Here is a 16,631-nt window from a genome sequence, read left to right as displayed (position 1 = left end):
GTCCGAGTCGGAAAACTGGTCTAACCAAGTTTCCGTAAGAAACAATAGGTCGAACTTTTTATCTGTAAGCAACTCAAAGACGTCGAGTCTGTGTTTGCGTAGTGACCTTACGTTAAGGAGACCACAGGAAAGTACTTGCTCCGTGGTATCCCGCAACAGGGTAGTGAAACGGAAACCACAGTGAGGACATTCCCTTTCGTCACTCAACATACCGTGCATGCATATGGATGCAGTGTGAGGACGGAGGCCAAGAAGTTGATCCTTAGCCCAATAGATCTTACGGCCAGGGGTTGTCGCCCTAGCCCGCTGTCGGCCGCGGACGGGCGCAGACGGGCTCGACTTTGGCGACACTTCGGCGCGCCTTCGTCGCGCCCGCTGCGCTCGTCCGCTGCGCTTCCGAAATGACATCCTCCTTTTAAAGCCCTCAGCCCGTCTGCCTCACCGCGACTAGACCGCTAACCGGTCACTCGCAGGCGGAAGCGGAAGTGACTGTCTCTCACCTCCACGCCCTCCGCTCAACAGTGCTAGCCACCCTGTCGGACCGAGGCGTGGAGGAGGGAAGACAAGACAGGCACCCCAATGCGTCCGGTGAGTCGGGGAATCCGGGGGGGAATTCACGAAGCCTCAGCCCACTAAGGACTTGACTCCAGCGGAAACACCGCTAAAAGTGCAGCCGCTAATCACACAAAAGGACAGTTTAAAATAAAGTATGCTGTGCAGCACAGTCCGTATTAAAACACTACGTGACCACTGTTAAAACAGAATATCAGCGCGCAAAGCAGCTGTGAGCCCTGCCACTGCTCACTCACCGCCCATGCTCCCTCTAAGAACAAACCTGTAGAGACTTCTGGATGTAGCGTGTCATGTCCCTGGGGTTGCTGCTGAGGTTTAGTCGGGGTTTCAGAGGTCGGTTCGCACATACAAGAGAGAAGCAGATCATATACAGCACATAGAGAATCGCCAAGATGCAGAAGTAGGGGCGGCCATATTTACACCATTTCATGTTTACAAGTTCTTTCATTGGAGGCAGGTCCAGGATACGACAGGCCTTAAATGATCCAAGAGGAATAAGACAGGAGATTTGGGATACAATTGTGACAGTTATCATTCATTTTACACAAGTTATTAATGTACACTTCAAAAGAAAATACGAAGATATTCAAGTAAACTTTTATCATAGAAAACAGAGTTAAAGAAAGGAAAGTGTGAAAATGAATAAAGCGTTGGCCACAGTTTGGAACCAAGTGTGATGTATCCCTAGGCTGTAATTCCCTTAGTGTCTTGAGTACTGAATTGTGTTCCTTTGTAATTTTTCCCTTTTCTACAGAGCATGTGTACAAGGAATGGAGTCCAATTCCAGTGCCCAAACAAAATGATAGAACAATCCAAAAATCATTAAGACATGACAAAGGAAAATGTCTGCCCCAAGGACAGAAAATATTCCACACAAAGAGGAATTGATCAATTTACATTTCTCTAGTGTTCTACTGAGTTCAAAGCAGTAATTCATTCAATATATGACGAGGCGTCAAAGCATATTTTCGGAGAGTAGCACACTACTCCGGAAAACCATAAAGGATTAGTTGTGAATTAATATAGTGAATAACTAAAGTAATTTGAGTGGTGGATTATTAATCAGTTATTTGGATTGAGAAGGATAGTGGAGGGATTAAAAAGGGAAAAAGGTTTGCATTTATACAGAGCTTGTTACCCCTGATAGGGTGTTGAAGCACTCTTTCGGCAAGTAGCACACTACTCCGGAACCCATAAAGGATTAATAGTGAATTAGTATAGTGAAATATAAAAGTAATTTGAGTGGTGGATATGTTAGTCAGTTATTTGGATTGAGAAGGATAGCGGAGGGATAGAAGAGGGAAAAGATTTGCATTTATATAGCGTTTGCTACCCCTGATGAGGTGTTGAAGCGCTTTTTCGTGAGTAGCACGCTAATCCGGAATCCAAAAAGTATTAGTGGTGAATTAGTATGGTGAAATATGAAATTACTCTGAGTGGTGGACATGTTAGTCTGTTATTCGGGTTGAAAAGGATAGTGGAGGGATGGTTTGGAGCTCATAGCATTAGGAGGAGTGTTGGGATGAGTAGAAAGGGAGGTGGAGGGGTAAGAGTCAGAGGGATCAGTTTAGAAAGGCTTGTTTTGGGGGATTAGAATAGTAAAAGAGGTATGAGATGATGCAAGGAGGGGTAGAGTAGGGGAGAGTCTGGAAAGGGTTATTTTGGGATCATAGTAGTGGTATGGGGTATATTATAACTACAAAATATTTTCTATTCACCTTTATAAACTATATAACTAAAATAATAACAATAGATCCCAAACACAAATTAGCAGTAACAACAAACATTTAAACACCAACCTAAATATTAATAACATTATATATAAATAAATGTATATTAAAACTGACGAAACTATATATAATACATCAAAAATAACAACTTTAACAAATAAAATCAAAGAACTAAGTAGTTAATTACGATGTCAGGCAGACGGCTCTGCTACGGATTGGAACCGCCCAACCTAAGGTCGGCTGTACCGACCACACAAGTTGGATGCGGCAGCCCTATGGGCGGTCAGAAACATCACTTTTTCAGTGGCAGCTTGTGCTGCGCGTGGAGAAGGCCTGCAGCACAAGCTGGTATTGAAGAATGGATGCTTGTAAGCATCCCTGCACCGCGTGGCAGACACCACCACGAGGTGCCTGCCATATGGTGCAGGGATGTTTAGGAGTCACCATAGGTGCCCCCCAGCCCCATAGCAGAGGCCGCGGAGGGATGGGGTGCTCTGCTAGGGGCCCCTCAAGTCACTTCCCGACAGCCTTTCCATATCAGAAAGGCTGTCGGAAAGGTTAGCTCTGCCGTCATTATGGGATTGTGGTTTTTCTGATTCTCCGACGAGCTCCTAAGACAAGGTGAAATAAACGGATGATATCCTTAAATTGCAAACTATCATATCTTTTCATGCTCAGAGAATAAGATACTACTGTTGTAAAAAGTGATGTTGTTTTGAGATATTTACCTCTTTCCTCTTTGAAGAGCTGACCAACTTCAAGATGGACTGCTCCAGGGCCCAATTGTCTATCTCGGTGAGGTCATAGAGGGTGTAGGAGATTGGGCCAAAGGAAAATTGCTTCTTCTTCACCTTCTCCACTAAGTGCTCGAACATCTGTGCAGAGAAGAGAAGGCTGGTTAGGTAATAGCTAGACAGATCACAGCCTATCTGCAAGAAGCTGCTTCCCTAGTGGAATAAAAAAAAATTTAATTCTATATTATTCTTATTTTCTCACATGTGGTGCCTTTTTCAGTTGGCCCATTACGTAATTACCAAGTTCCTTTTGTGGATGGCCCACTCAGATACTCAAGAGTAACATGTCATTTTAATCTTGACCCTCAAAATGCATTCAAACCCTAAAATAAGACCCCATCTTTATGGCAATGTGTGTTTTAATGTACACACACATTTCTGTGGCATTTGAAGACACTGCAATAGGCAGCAGACATGTTTGTGAAGTGCACTTAAATGACATGGAAAATTATTGTGAAAACACAATGGGCACAATCTAAGAGTACAGATGATAAAGGGCCACAAATATTAGAACTGCGGTGGTGGGATCCATACCAAGCATGATCCTGAGAACTGAGATAAAGGTCAATATAGCAGTCAAATTGAGATCAAAGGTCACGGGTCATTTGGTAAAACAAAATAAAAAAACATCATAGATGATGGGCTAGATGGACAAAGCATTTTTGCTGTCAAACACATTTGCCGAATCAGGCCAATTGTGAGCACAAAAATGCTCTTTTTGTAAGGTAAATATGGCAAAGTGCAGTTCTACAGAAGCACAATTTGGGTTTACGATTCGGTATATGGAAGGGGCGTGTTTAGGACGAAATATAAAACCACAGTGGAATGCATTAATGTTTTGTCATTGAATGCCAGTAATATTCACACATGGGGACGGTTCCCCAGTCTATTAGCAAATATTTAAAAAAATATATTTTTTAAGATCAGATGGTGGTCCCAGGGACCAGGGACCACTGCCTAAACTTAAAAAAATGAAAGATAAACGTTATATTATTTTCTTGAAACACATCCTGTTTTCCTTTAAGGAAAACAGGCTGTATTTAAAAAAAAAAAAAGAATACTTTATTTAAAAGGAGTCACAGACATGGTACGTTTTACTCACTAAAGCACTGAAATTTCCTTTTAAGTTTTCAAATTTGTAGACAATTAACTGTACTGCAAACAAGATGTGGGTGGAATTTAAATGACGCCGGCGTAATTTGCATCATTTTGGGAATGTATCATTATAATTGTTGAGCAAAGTTGTGTAATGTGCACCGTTTGCAGCACAATCTTACAGGCAACGGGTTAGACTAACAATAATGGACGGAAGTGGCTGTTGCTCTTAGCACTTGCAGTTGTCATGATATTTTTAAATTTGAAATGCATCTCGCATTAAAAAACGTATGCAAGGATGCATTTCAAACGAAAATATAGCATTAGATTTGGCATTTGAATTTTTTGTGTTTTTTCAGAAATTTTGTGTGATTGCTCACAAATTAGGGGCCAGATGTACGCCCATTGGATTTTGCAACTTGCAAATTGTGACAAATTGCGAGCCACAATTTGGGAGTCACAAAATCCAATGTATAACAGTGTCTCAGACACGGTTTGAGAATCCCAATGGGGTCACAATTTTGCATGCCTTAGAATATTAATGAGGCTGTCGCAGTTTGCGACCCCATTGGGAATGGCTGGCACTCCCAGGGATGGTGGTCTTCTGGGGTCAGCAGACATCCATGTCTGGGACTGCTTTGTCAATAAAGCATTTTTTTGTAATGCAGCCCGTTTTCCTTAAAGGAAAACAGGATGCATTTAAAAAATAGAAGTGAAACATTCTGTTTCATTTTTTAAGGGCAGGCACTGGTCCCTGGAATCAATGTCTGCTCTTAAATATTTGCCCATCCATTCTCAAAGGGGAAAGGGTAGCCTGGGGACTCCTTCCATTTGTGAGTGCTTTACCACCCTTCTCTAAAGGGTGGTAATCTGCGAGTGTTTTGCGACCGATATTGCAGTCGCAAAACATTCATACATAGGGTATGGACTCGCTGTTAGTAAGGGGCGCCCTTGGCACGCCACCTCCTAATAGCGAGTCGCTAACCCTATGTTGTGAGTCGCTAATTGATTAGGGACTCGCAAAATAGGGTTGGTACATTGGGCTGACCTATTTTGCAGTCACAAAGGGGCCAAAATCCCTGTACATCGGGCCCTAGATGCCTTTCTCACACAAAGTAGCAAAAACATCTTGCGAGACTGTCCAGCATGCATAAGGAATCTGACATTTTACGAAAGGTTTGCAAAAGTATTTATATTTAAATTCATTTTTTTATTATAATCCGCTGGGCTCCAATTAGAATGTACTGGTTAATCTTTAAGATTTGTAATTATAATAAGAGTTTAGGGGCCATATGTACAACCCACCAATTTGTGACTTGCAAATTGCGTGGCATTTGCGACTCGCAATTTACGACTCGCAAATTGGGATGTACAACATTGTCTCACACTCTGTTTGCAATTCCTAATGGGTTCGCAAATTGCATGCCTCTTTAATATTAATGAGGCAGGCGCAATTTGCGACCCTATTAGGAATGGCTAGCACTCACAGGGTTGGTAGCAGACCACCATGTCTGTTACTGCTTTTAAATAAAGTGGATTTCTTTTTAAATGCAGCCTGTTTTCCTCAAAGGAGAACGGGATGCAATAAAAAAAAAAGAAAAATGAAACTTCTGCCCTTAAAAAAAATGTCATGACCCATACACAAAGGGGAAGGGGTCCCCTGGTGACCCCTTCCAGTTTGCGAGTGGTCTACCACCTACTTGAAGTAGGTGATAAATTGCCAGTATTTTGCGACCGCAAATTTCAGTCTCAAAACATTCATGCATACAAATGAGAGTCGCTATTAGGAAGGGACGCCCTTGGCACGACCCTTCCTAATCGCAAATCGCAAACCTCATTTTGCGAATCTGTAAAATGTACCGATTCACAAAATAAGGTTTGTATATGGACATATCCTGAATTGCGGTCGCAGACGGGCTGCAGGTCCGTTTGTGACCGCAATTTAGGGTTGGACATCTTGCCCTAGATTTGCTGTAGGAAAAATAGAATTAAACCCCACACACTGCAATGGAATCATGAGGTGCGCGTAGCTACTCAGTTCATCGCTCCGCGTCAGGGTCCACTTCAAGTCTGCTGTATTCATCCGTTTTGACATTCATGAGACCTACACTTATTTCCAAATAATCTGCATATTATGATCACCAAAATATTGTTGCACATTGCTTTGGGGACATTGCATACTCATGGAGCACGGTGCATCAATGCTTTATTTGCCTACTTTCCTTAGATGCAGTTTTTGACAAGGTCCCTTCCCATGATTGGAATCTGTGTTCCTTCCCATGACTGCGGTGGAAGGTCTTGGATCATGGATCCCTTCACATGATTGGAGTCTAAATTCCTGATAAAGGAATCCCTTCCCATGATTGGTTGTCTTGGCCCATAGGTGGATTCTGCTTTCTTGGGAAGCACTCACCGTAGCGTTCCCTTCCTTAGCAGCCAGTTGGAATGGAGTGAGCCCAGCTTTATTTTGCATCTTGTCGAGGCGCAGTCCCCGCAGGCCCTTATCGTAGGACAGGATAAGATCATACATGGTGCAAGATACGTTCTTATCGGGTTGATGTACCAGGATGTGGAGAACGGTGTTACCTGAGGATAATGACACAATGATCAACATGCTTTGCAAACACCAATAACATGATAATATAAGGTCCAAGAGAGAGCACACTTCAGTGACAGTCATGTTTTGCCCGGTGCACGTGTGTGTTATGTGATATCCCTGGTGTTTATCGTATCGCTCTCATTGTACTAATGTTTCAATGCTCAATATTTAAACCATATGGTAAAAGGTTGTGATGATGAGTATTTAGTAATGCATTGAACATTCACAAGCAAACAGTACCACACAGAGTGATACAAATGCTAAATGTTATGCCTAAGGCAATGCGGTAACTTAGACCATATGACCATGTTTTGTAAGGTTGTTAGACCTGTCTGCTTCTGGGAAGACTCTAACCACCATGATTTATTTTTGTCCCCCTTAGCCTCCCAGAGTTTCTATTTTTATTTTTACATGTGTCCATCAGGAGTTTTTTAATGCTGTCAGGGGGCTAGGTGTTCCTTGGCGATGACGCCATTTTTCCCCATCACTTGTGAGGCCTAGTCACCCCCTTGAAACCTCAGGGATCTCCAGAGACCTAAAATGGTGTCCACCAACTGCCATAACGGACACTACTGGAGGACAGGTCCATAGGGTAACAGTAAGGAACTTTCTGGAATCAACTAGAGACTTCTGCAGGTCTCAGGCCAACCTATATAAGGCCAGTGACCAGCAGCCATTTTGTGCTGACCCCAGAGTAGAGGAGTGAGGCAGTGGTGAGAGGAGGTGGACACACTGAGAGCAGCTAGTTTGTCACTGAGGCTGACAGTTACTTCAGAGGATTGTTCCCCCTTCAGCCTTTGACCGATCCCTCTCTCAAAACATCAACTATTGGTAAAGAAATCGAGCTACTTGAGGAAGCAGCCACTCACATCTTGGAATCCCATTAAATCCACTCAGGATACCCCTAACTGAAGATATTCCTGGCTACCCCTAATCAGCGCTGAGCTTACCGGGGACGTGGAGTAGCTGAAGTGAGTGCGGGGGTCTGTGGCACCCTGGCGACCTGTGGAGCGAGGGCGCCGTGTGTGGACATCCTTCCTGTGAAGCCCAAGTGAGAAGTGACGGGAGGGAAGCAGCGACGCTGCCCTGATCGGCATCGGGACCCCGGGGGCACCGGCCGCGTCAAAAACGAAGAGATCGGCGCTTCCGCGCATGACCGGCAACTAGACGCTTTTCGTGAGGCAGGAGGGGCCTATGATCGGGCAGGCCCGGGAGAGCAGCGTCACCGGAAGACCAGCGTCCTCCCTTTGAGTGAGTGCGGAGGCGGGAGAAGAGCGAGCGCTTCCGCGCATGCCCAACGGAGTAGCGCGACTGAGGAGAAGCCGATCGCGTCGGAGCACCGGTAGCTGTTCCCCCAGCCTGAGGAGGCAGAAGCGCCACTACAGTCGTCCCAGTAAGGAGCCGGTGGGCCAGAGAAGCTCCCTCGATCTCTCCCGACCGCCGACTGCTGCCAGGCTTCAGCGCGAGTGGGAAGAGCACTCGCAGCACTTCCAGGAGCTTACAAGTAAGCCGGGTAGAGTGGGGACGGGAGGCAGCAGCACCGGGGGAAAGAGACGAGACGGTGGGACTGCAACTGGGACACAAACTGAACTGCACCCAGAAGCATAAATGAAGAGAACGGGCTAGTGTTCAGCCCAAACCTAACTAAAGTAACCCATAAGTAACTGGAGCAGAAAGGAGGAAGAGGTGCAGGGAACCACAGGGTTCCTGGGTGAAGACTCCTACAGTTAGTGATAAGTGAAGAAGTAGATTCCCTACCAGATAGGTGTGCCTGTACATTAGAGTGGGGGGTACCTTGCTAATATTATTGTGTCTTCTCTTTTAGTCACATTACTGGTGGGTAATGCTGTGAGGTTCTACAACCAGGTCATACTGTTGAGCTGAGCGGTGCTTAAGAGCTGTGGGGTAATGTACCTGCAAATGTGTCTTTAAAAACATATTACACTGTTAGGCTGCATTTTTCCTTCCTGTAAAATTATTAGTGAAGTGTATTGTGACCTGAATAACTACAGAACCTAAATGTACCTTTGATTCTCAAATTCTGAACAGGAAAAATATTGAAGTGTGATTTGAATTTCATGTAAAGGTGTAATTTGATTGTCTTTTATCCTTGACTAAAAAGCATAACAAGAAAAGCATTTATTTTTATAAAAGGTAACGGTATTTTTCCAAACAGAGGTGTTGTGTCTTTATTTTAGTGGTTCATCACTGTGTTACTGTGGGTAAGGCTTGTAAGTACTTAGCCAGCGCTTAGAGTTAGCTGTAGACCACGACTGTGCCAAGCTACCATATGTAGGCTTGGGTAATCCAGGTCCAACATAATTGGTGTTTCAGCGGTGGGATAACGGATTTGTACTTACACTTACTTATTAGTAACGCAGTGCCAACCACGAGACCCCACCTGGAGTTTTCTCCCTGCGGCCCTCCTAATTTACATTTTTGGTTTTTCTAAATTGACTTCTGGCGGTGGGTGGAGGTTGACCTCAGGTCACTCTGTGGATTTCTCCTGTGTAGCATTTTATACTTCAAATAAGAATGGAGGTAAATGTGGAAGAGCTAGACAATTATACTGTGCCTCAATTGAAGGAATGGTGTCAGCAGCAGGGGGTGTTTTTCAAGAAAGGCGCCAGGAAAGTTGAGCTGCTGACCAGTATTCGGGCATGGGTAGAGGCTCATTCCGGGGAGGAGGTAGATCCTGAAGAGAGTGACAAGGACACTGTCCTGGAGACCACAACACTGTACCAGGCGGGAGGGGAGAACCTAGTAACAGGTCCTAGAACACCTTCTAGAGTGGGCAGTAGTGTGTCAGAGAGGGGCCTGACCGACGCCGAGTTAGAAGACAGGAGGGAGGAGAGGAGGATGAGAATAGAACTAGCCAGGATGGACATGGTGAGGGAGGAAAAGAGGTTGGAGCATGAGCGGACCATCAAGGAGATGGATTTGCAAGCCCTAAACTTACGTACCCCCAAACCAGAGAATGGTGGCAGCGATAACCAAACCAACACCCGAGAACCTAGACCGTACCTACCAAAAGACATTATGGCTTGTTATGTACCCAGCGACGACATTGCTAAATGGCTAGCCGCCTACGAGGTCTCGCTGAGGGCCCATGGGATTCTGGAAGTCCACTGGGGAGGTGGGTTATACAAATACATGCCCCCCACTGGCAGGGATACTTTGTTGGCCCTTGACCAGAGTGAACAGACCTACTATCCGGCTATGAAATTAGCGCTGCTCAAGAAGTTTGGGTTGACCCCCGAGAAATATAGACAAAAGTTCCGGGGCAGCTACAAGCTGGGCACCCAAAACTGGGTAGATTTCTTGGACTACTCCAGGAAGGCCCTGGAGGGTTGGGTAAGAGGCAGCGAAGTAGGAGACTATGAGGGACTATATGACCTCATACTCAAGGAACACCTACTCGAGAAGTGTCTTCCCGAGCTAAGACAGCATCTGGTGGACAGCAAGCTGACCAGCCCCAGGAAGCTTGCTGAGGAGGCGGACATCTGGGTTAGTACCCGGGTGTCGACTAAGGGGACTGGAGGGAATTCCCAGAAGCAAGGACAGGGCGCCCCCCAGAAGAAAGAGGGAGGGGAAACTAAGAGGGAGTTCTCAAAAGGGCCACAAAATACTTCGCAAGGAAGGGGCAGAGGATTCATCCCCAAGAGTAACCCCCCTCGCAACCCTACCCCTGGCCAAAGCCAGCAGCCAAGGGTTGTTCATTGTTTTGAGTGTGGTGGTGTGGGACACTATAAAGGAGATGTGAGGTGCCCAAAAAGACCACCCCCTCCCACTGGAGGAAAAATCCCGAGAATCACTAGTGTAGTGCTCGGGGAGGAGATGCCTTTGGTTAATGGAGGGGAGCGGGCGGGTGTCACCTTAGTGTCCCTGGGAGATAAGGAGATGGTTCCCAAGACCCAGCTGCCCTCCAATACTATTAAGTATGAGCAGTGGGTCACCATCAATGGCCGCAGAGGGGAGGCTCTGAGAGACACAGGAGCCAGCATGACTATGGTAAGGAGTCAGCTGGTGTCTCCAGAGCAGGTCATCCCAGACGTACTCCATCCCGCCGTAATGGCTGACGGCAGATTGGGCCACTACCCTGTGGCTGAGGTTCCCTTTGAGTGGGGAGGGGTTGCAGGTCCACTTCGAGTTGCCGTAAGCCCTGCCGTGCCTGTTGACTGCCTGTTAGGGAATGATATGGAGCACAATGCTTGGAGGAGGGTGGAGTACCAGACTCACTCTGCGATGCTGGGACCCCCTGACTGGACTTGTGTCAGCACAAGGTCAGCGACTGCCCGAAGGGGAAGTTTGCTTACGCTGGAGCCTGGAACAATGGCCCAGCCGGCTGCCAGAGAGGAGAAGGACAAGAGGCCGGAGGACCCTGCCTCGACATCTCCACCTCGTGAGACAGCTGGACCACCTGCGGAGGTGGATCTGGAGTCCACAGGGGAGAATGTTGCTTCCTTGGAGAACCTACCCATCCCTACTGAATGGCATGTGGAGGGAGGTCCTTCCAGGGAAGAATTCTGTGAAGCTCAGAAAGAGTGTCCTACTCTCGAGGGGCTGCGGCAACAGGCCAACGCCCAGGCAGCAGGAAACATTGAAGGGAGTTACCGGATTTACTGGGAGGATGGACTCCTCTACAGTGAGCCCAAGGCACCTGGCCATGGTTCAGCCAGAGCCTTGGTGGTCCCTCAATGCTTTAGAGCCTTTCTACTGGAACTGGCTCATGAGATACCATTGGCAGGGCATCTAGGACAGGACAAGACCTTTGCCCGGCTTGTCCCCCACTTCTATTGGCCTCGAATGAAAGTGGCGTCTGACACATACTGTCGGACGTGTGTGTCCTGCCAAGCTAGTGGGAAAACAGGAGTGAAGCTTAAAGCTCCCCTGGAACCACTACCTGTCGTTAGCACCCCCTTTGAGAGGGTGGGCATCGACATTGTAGGGCCATTGGATCCACCAACGTCAGCTGGTCACCGGTTCATACTGGTTTTGGTGGATCATGCCACACGGTACCCAGAGGCAATACCTCTGAGGACCATCACTGCACCTGTGGTGGCAAGGGCCCTAATGGGGATCTTTACCCGAGTGGGTTTCCCCAAGGAGGTTGTGTCCGACAGGGGGACTAACTTCCTTTCAGCATACATGCAGGCTATGTGGAAGGAGTGCGGAGTTACCTATCGGTTTACCACTCCTTATCACCCACAGACCAATGGTCTTGTGGAAAGGTTTAACAAAACCTTGAAAGGTATGATACGGAGTCTACCTGAGAGCCTGCGGAGGAAATGGGACATCCTCCTACCCTGTCTCTTGTTTTCTTACAGGGAGGTGCCACAAAAGGGAGTGGGCTTCAGCCCCTTCGAACTTTTGTACGGGCACCCTGTACGGGGACCTCTCAGCCTGGTGAAAGACGGATGGGAACGGACTCCCAGAAAGCTTCCCCAGGACGTGGTGAGCTACATGCTGGCCTTCCGGAGCCAAATGGCTAAGTTGTGGAAGCAAGCTTCAGACAACTTGGAGGCCAGCCAAGCAGTGATGAAAGAGTGGTATGACCACAACGCTCACCCAGTGGAACTGGAGCCTGGACAGAAGGTGTGGGTGATGGAACCTGGAGAGCTAAATGCCCTCCAGGACCGTTGGACAGGCCCCTTTGAGGTGTTGGAAAAGAAGGGGAAGTCCACCTACTTGGTGGATCTTAAGGCCCCGAGGCAGCCCCACAGGGTGCTACATGCCAATCGCCTCAAGCCACATCATGAGAGGCCCGCGGTTGTCTTGATGATGGTAACCGATGGAGCAGAGGAAGAAGAAAGCGAACCTCTCCCTGATCTTCTCTCGTCCCAAGAAAAGGATGGGTCGGTGGAGGGAGTAATTCTCTCGCCATCCCTAACTCCTGAACAGCAGAGTGATTGCCGCCAGATCCTGGAGCAATTTTCTTCTCTGTTCTCCCTTGTCCCGGGTAGGACCCACCTGTGTACCCATGACGTGGACACAGGAGACAGCCCACCTGTGAAGTCTAAAATCTACCGGCTGTCGGACAAGGTGAAGGCCAGCATCAAGGGTGAAGTCGCCAAGATGCTGGAACTGGGAGTCATTGAACCTTCTGGAAGCCCTTGGTCTAGCCCGGTGGTCTTGGTACCAAAAGCTGCCCCACCGGGCACCACACCTGAATTGAGATTCTGTGTGGACTACCGAGGCTTGAACTCAGTGACCAAAACTGATGCCCATCCTATCCCACGGGCGGATGAGCTGATTGACCGGCTGGGAGCTGCTCAATACTTAAGTACCTTTGACCTAACTTCAGGGTACTGGCAGATTTCCCTTACCGAGGAGGCGAAGGAAAGGTCAGCCTTCTCTACACCTGAGGGACACTACCAATTTCGTGTGATGCCCTTTGGGCTCAAGAATGCCCCTGCCACTTTTCAGCGGCTGGTGAACAGGGTCCTTTCTGGAATGGAAGCTTTTTCTGCTGCATACCTGGATGACATTGCTGTCTTCAGTAGCAGCTGGGAGGACCATTTGCAGCATCTGCAAGCTGTTCTTCATGCCCTGCAACAGGCTGGATTGACAATCAAGGCCAGCAAGTGTCAGATCGGACAGGGGTCGGTGGTGTACCTAGGTCACTTGGTGGGCAGAGGGACGGTGCAGCCCCTCCAGGCAAAGATTGAGGCTATCATCGCCTGGGAGCCCCCCAAGACTCAAACAGAGGTCCGAGCCTTCCTGGGCCTCACTGGATACTACCGTCGCTTCGTGAAGGGGTATGGCACTATCGTGGCCCCCCTCACTGAGCTTACTTCCAAGAAGCAACCTCGACGGGTAGTCTGGACGGAGGCTTGCCAGCGAGCCTTCATGACCTTGAAACAAGCATTGTGTTCCGCTCCCATTCTCAAAGCCCCTGATTTTGCTAGAGAATTCATTGTCCAAACAGATGCGTCAGAACATGGCATTGGGGCAGTGTTATCGCAGCTAAATGATGAGGGCTTGGATCAACCCGTGGTCTTCCTGTCCAGGAGACTACTCCCCAGGGAAAGGAGGTGGAGTACAATTGAGAGAGAAGCCTTTGCGGTGGTCTGGGCTCTGAAGAAGCTGCGACCATACCTGTTTGGTTCGCACTTCCTAGTTCAGACTGACCATCGCCCCCTTCGTTGGCTGATGCAAATGAAGGGGGAGAATCCCAAGTTGCTAAGGTGGTCCATCTCTCTACAGGGAATGGACTTTAGGGTGGAACATCGACCTGGGGCAGACCATGCCAACGCAGACGGTCTATCCAGGTATTTCCGCCTTAGTGATGAGGACTCCCAAGGGGTTGGGTAGTTCTCCCCACTTTCAGCTGGGGGGGACGCGTGTTAGACCTGTCTGCTTCTGGGAAGACTCTAACCACCATGATTTATTTTTGTCCCCCTTAGCCTCCCAGAGTTTCTATTTTTATTTTTACATGTGTCCATCAGGAGTTTTTTAATGCTGTCAGGGGGCTAGGTGTTCCTTGGCGATGACGCCATTTTTCCCCATCACTTGTGAGGCCTAGTCACCCCCTTGAAACCTCAGGGATCTCCAGAGACCTAAAATGGTGTCCACCAACTGCCATAACGGACACTACTGGAGGACAGGTCCATAGGGTAACAGTAAGGAACTTTCTGGAATCAACTAGAGACTTCTGCAGGTCTCAGGCCAACCTATATAAGGCCAGTGACCAGCAGCCATTTTGTGCTGACCCCAGAGTAGAGGAGTGAGGCAGTGGTGAGAGGAGGTGGACACACTGAGAGCAGCTAGTTTGTCACTGAGGCTGACAGTTACTTCAGAGGATTGTTCCCCCTTCAGCCTTTGACCGATCCCTCTCTCAAAACATCAACTATTGGTAAAGAAATCGAGCTACTTGAGGAAGCAGCCACTCACATCTTGGAATCCCATTAAATCCACTCAGGATACCCCTAACTGAAGATATTCCTGGCTACCCCTAATCAGCGCTGAGCTTACCGGGGACGTGGAGTAGCTGAAGTGAGTGCGGGGGTCTGTGGCACCCTGGCGACCTGTGGAGCGAGGGCGCCGTGTGTGGACATCCTTCCTGTGAAGCCCAAGTGAGAAGTGACGGGAGGGAAGCAGCGACGCTGCCCTGATCGGCATCGGGACCCCGGGGGCACCGGCCGCGTCAAAAACGAAGAGATCGGCGCTTCCGCGCATGACCGGCAACTAGACGCTTTTCGTGAGGCAGGAGGGGCCTATGATCGGGCAGGCCCGGGAGAGCAGCGTCACCGGAAGACCAGCGTCCTCCCTTTGAGTGAGTGCGGAGGCGGGAGAAGAGCGAGCGCTTCCGCGCATGCCCAACGGAGTAGCGCGACTGAGGAGAAGCCGATCGCGTCGGAGCACCGGTAGCTGTTCCCCCAGCCTGAGGAGGCAGAAGCGCCACTACAGTCGTCCCAGTAAGGAGCCGGTGGGCCAGAGAAGCTCCCTCGATCTCTCCCGACCGCCGACTGCTGCCAGGCTTCAGCGCGAGTGGGAAGAGCACTCGCAGCACTTCCAGGAGCTTACAAGTAAGCCGGGTAGAGTGGGGACGGGAGGCAGCAGCACCGGGGGAAAGAGACGAGACGGTGGGACTGCAACTGGGACACAAACTGAACTGCACCCAGAAGCATAAATGAAGAGAACGGGCTAGTGTTCAGCCCAAACCTAACTAAAGTAACCCATAAGTAACTGGAGCAGTAAGGAGGAAGAGGTGCAGGGAACCACAGGGTTCCTGGGTGAAGACTCCTACAGTTAGTGATAAGTGAAGAAGTAGATTCCCTACCAGATAGGTGTGCCTGTACATTAGAGTGGGGGGTACCTTGCTAATATTATTGTGTCTTCTCTTTTAGTCACATTACTGGTGGGTAATGCTGTGAGGTTCTACAACCAGGTCATACTGTTGAGCTGAGCGGTGCTTAAGAGCTGTGGGGTAATGTGCCTGCAAATGTGTCTTTAAAAACATATTACACTGTTAGGCTGCATTTTTCCTTCCTATAAAATTATTAGTGAAGTGTATTGTGACCTGAATAACTACAGAACCTAAATGTACCTTTGATTCTCAAATTCTGAACAGGAAAAATATTGAAGTGTGATTTGAATTTCATGTAAAGGTGTAATTTGATTGTCTTTTATCCTTGACTAAAAAGCATAACAAGAAAAGCATTTATTTTTATAAAAGGTAACGGTATTTTTCCAAACAGAGGTGTTGTGTCTTTATTTTAGTGGTTCATCACTGTGTTACTGTGGGTAAGGCTTGTAAGTACTTAGCCAGCGCTTAGAGTTAGCTGTAGACCACGACTGTGCCAAGCTACCATATGTAGGCTTGGGTAATCCAGGTCCAACAAAGGCCATCTTCATAGGGGACATCTTTGAGAAGGACAAGCATTCCATGGCAAGCAGGCAATGTAAGCTTGTTTGCATGTGCTCAGAAAAGCAGCTGAGGGATTAAATATTCAGTTTAAAAATGAATGTGAATATGCATCTAGTATTCTCATAACACTAATCTAGAATAAAGGCAGTTAAGTGCTCAAGGGCCAGATGTACGACGTGATTTTCCATGCACAAACGGGTTTCCGAACCTGTTTGCGCATGCAAAATCACTGTTGGCCATGTACAATTCCTAAATAGAGAGTCGCAATTTATATGATACTCACTGTTTAGGAATTGCGAGTCACAATTTCTAATTTCACCCGCAATGCTATGTGTGAATGTTTTGTGACTGCAATTACGACCCTCTTCAAGTCGCAGGGGACCCCTTCTATTTTGTGACTGTCTCTAAATATATTTTTAAGAGCAGGCAGTGGTCCCAGGGAGCACTTCCTGCCCTTATAAAATGAAACA

General features: G+C 47.8%; 1 protein-coding gene across 1 annotated transcript in view; it reads right to left on the bottom strand.

Annotated features, from left to right (window-relative positions):
* LOC147700599 (transient receptor potential cation channel subfamily V member 6-like) overlaps positions 1–16,631 on the bottom strand; it is a 117,528-nt gene that overhangs the window by 48,148 nt on the left and 52,749 nt on the right. The window contains exons 6-8 of the mRNA XM_086929704.1: positions 6,606–6,778; positions 3,032–3,178; positions 836–1,048 (exon numbers count right to left, since the gene is read on the bottom strand). Coding sequence (XP_086785830.1) covers positions 836–1,048; positions 3,032–3,178; positions 6,606–6,778 — 533 coding nt within the window. The remainder of the gene's footprint in view (positions 1–835; positions 1,049–3,031; positions 3,179–6,605; positions 6,779–16,631) is intronic.

The sequence above is a fragment of the Lissotriton vulgaris genome, chromosome 7, assembly GCF_964263255.1.
Source record: "Lissotriton vulgaris chromosome 7, aLisVul1.2, whole genome shotgun sequence".
NCBI lineage: Eukaryota > Metazoa > Chordata > Amphibia > Caudata > Salamandridae > Lissotriton > Lissotriton vulgaris.
This window is presented reverse-complemented; position numbering and strand designations above follow the sequence as displayed.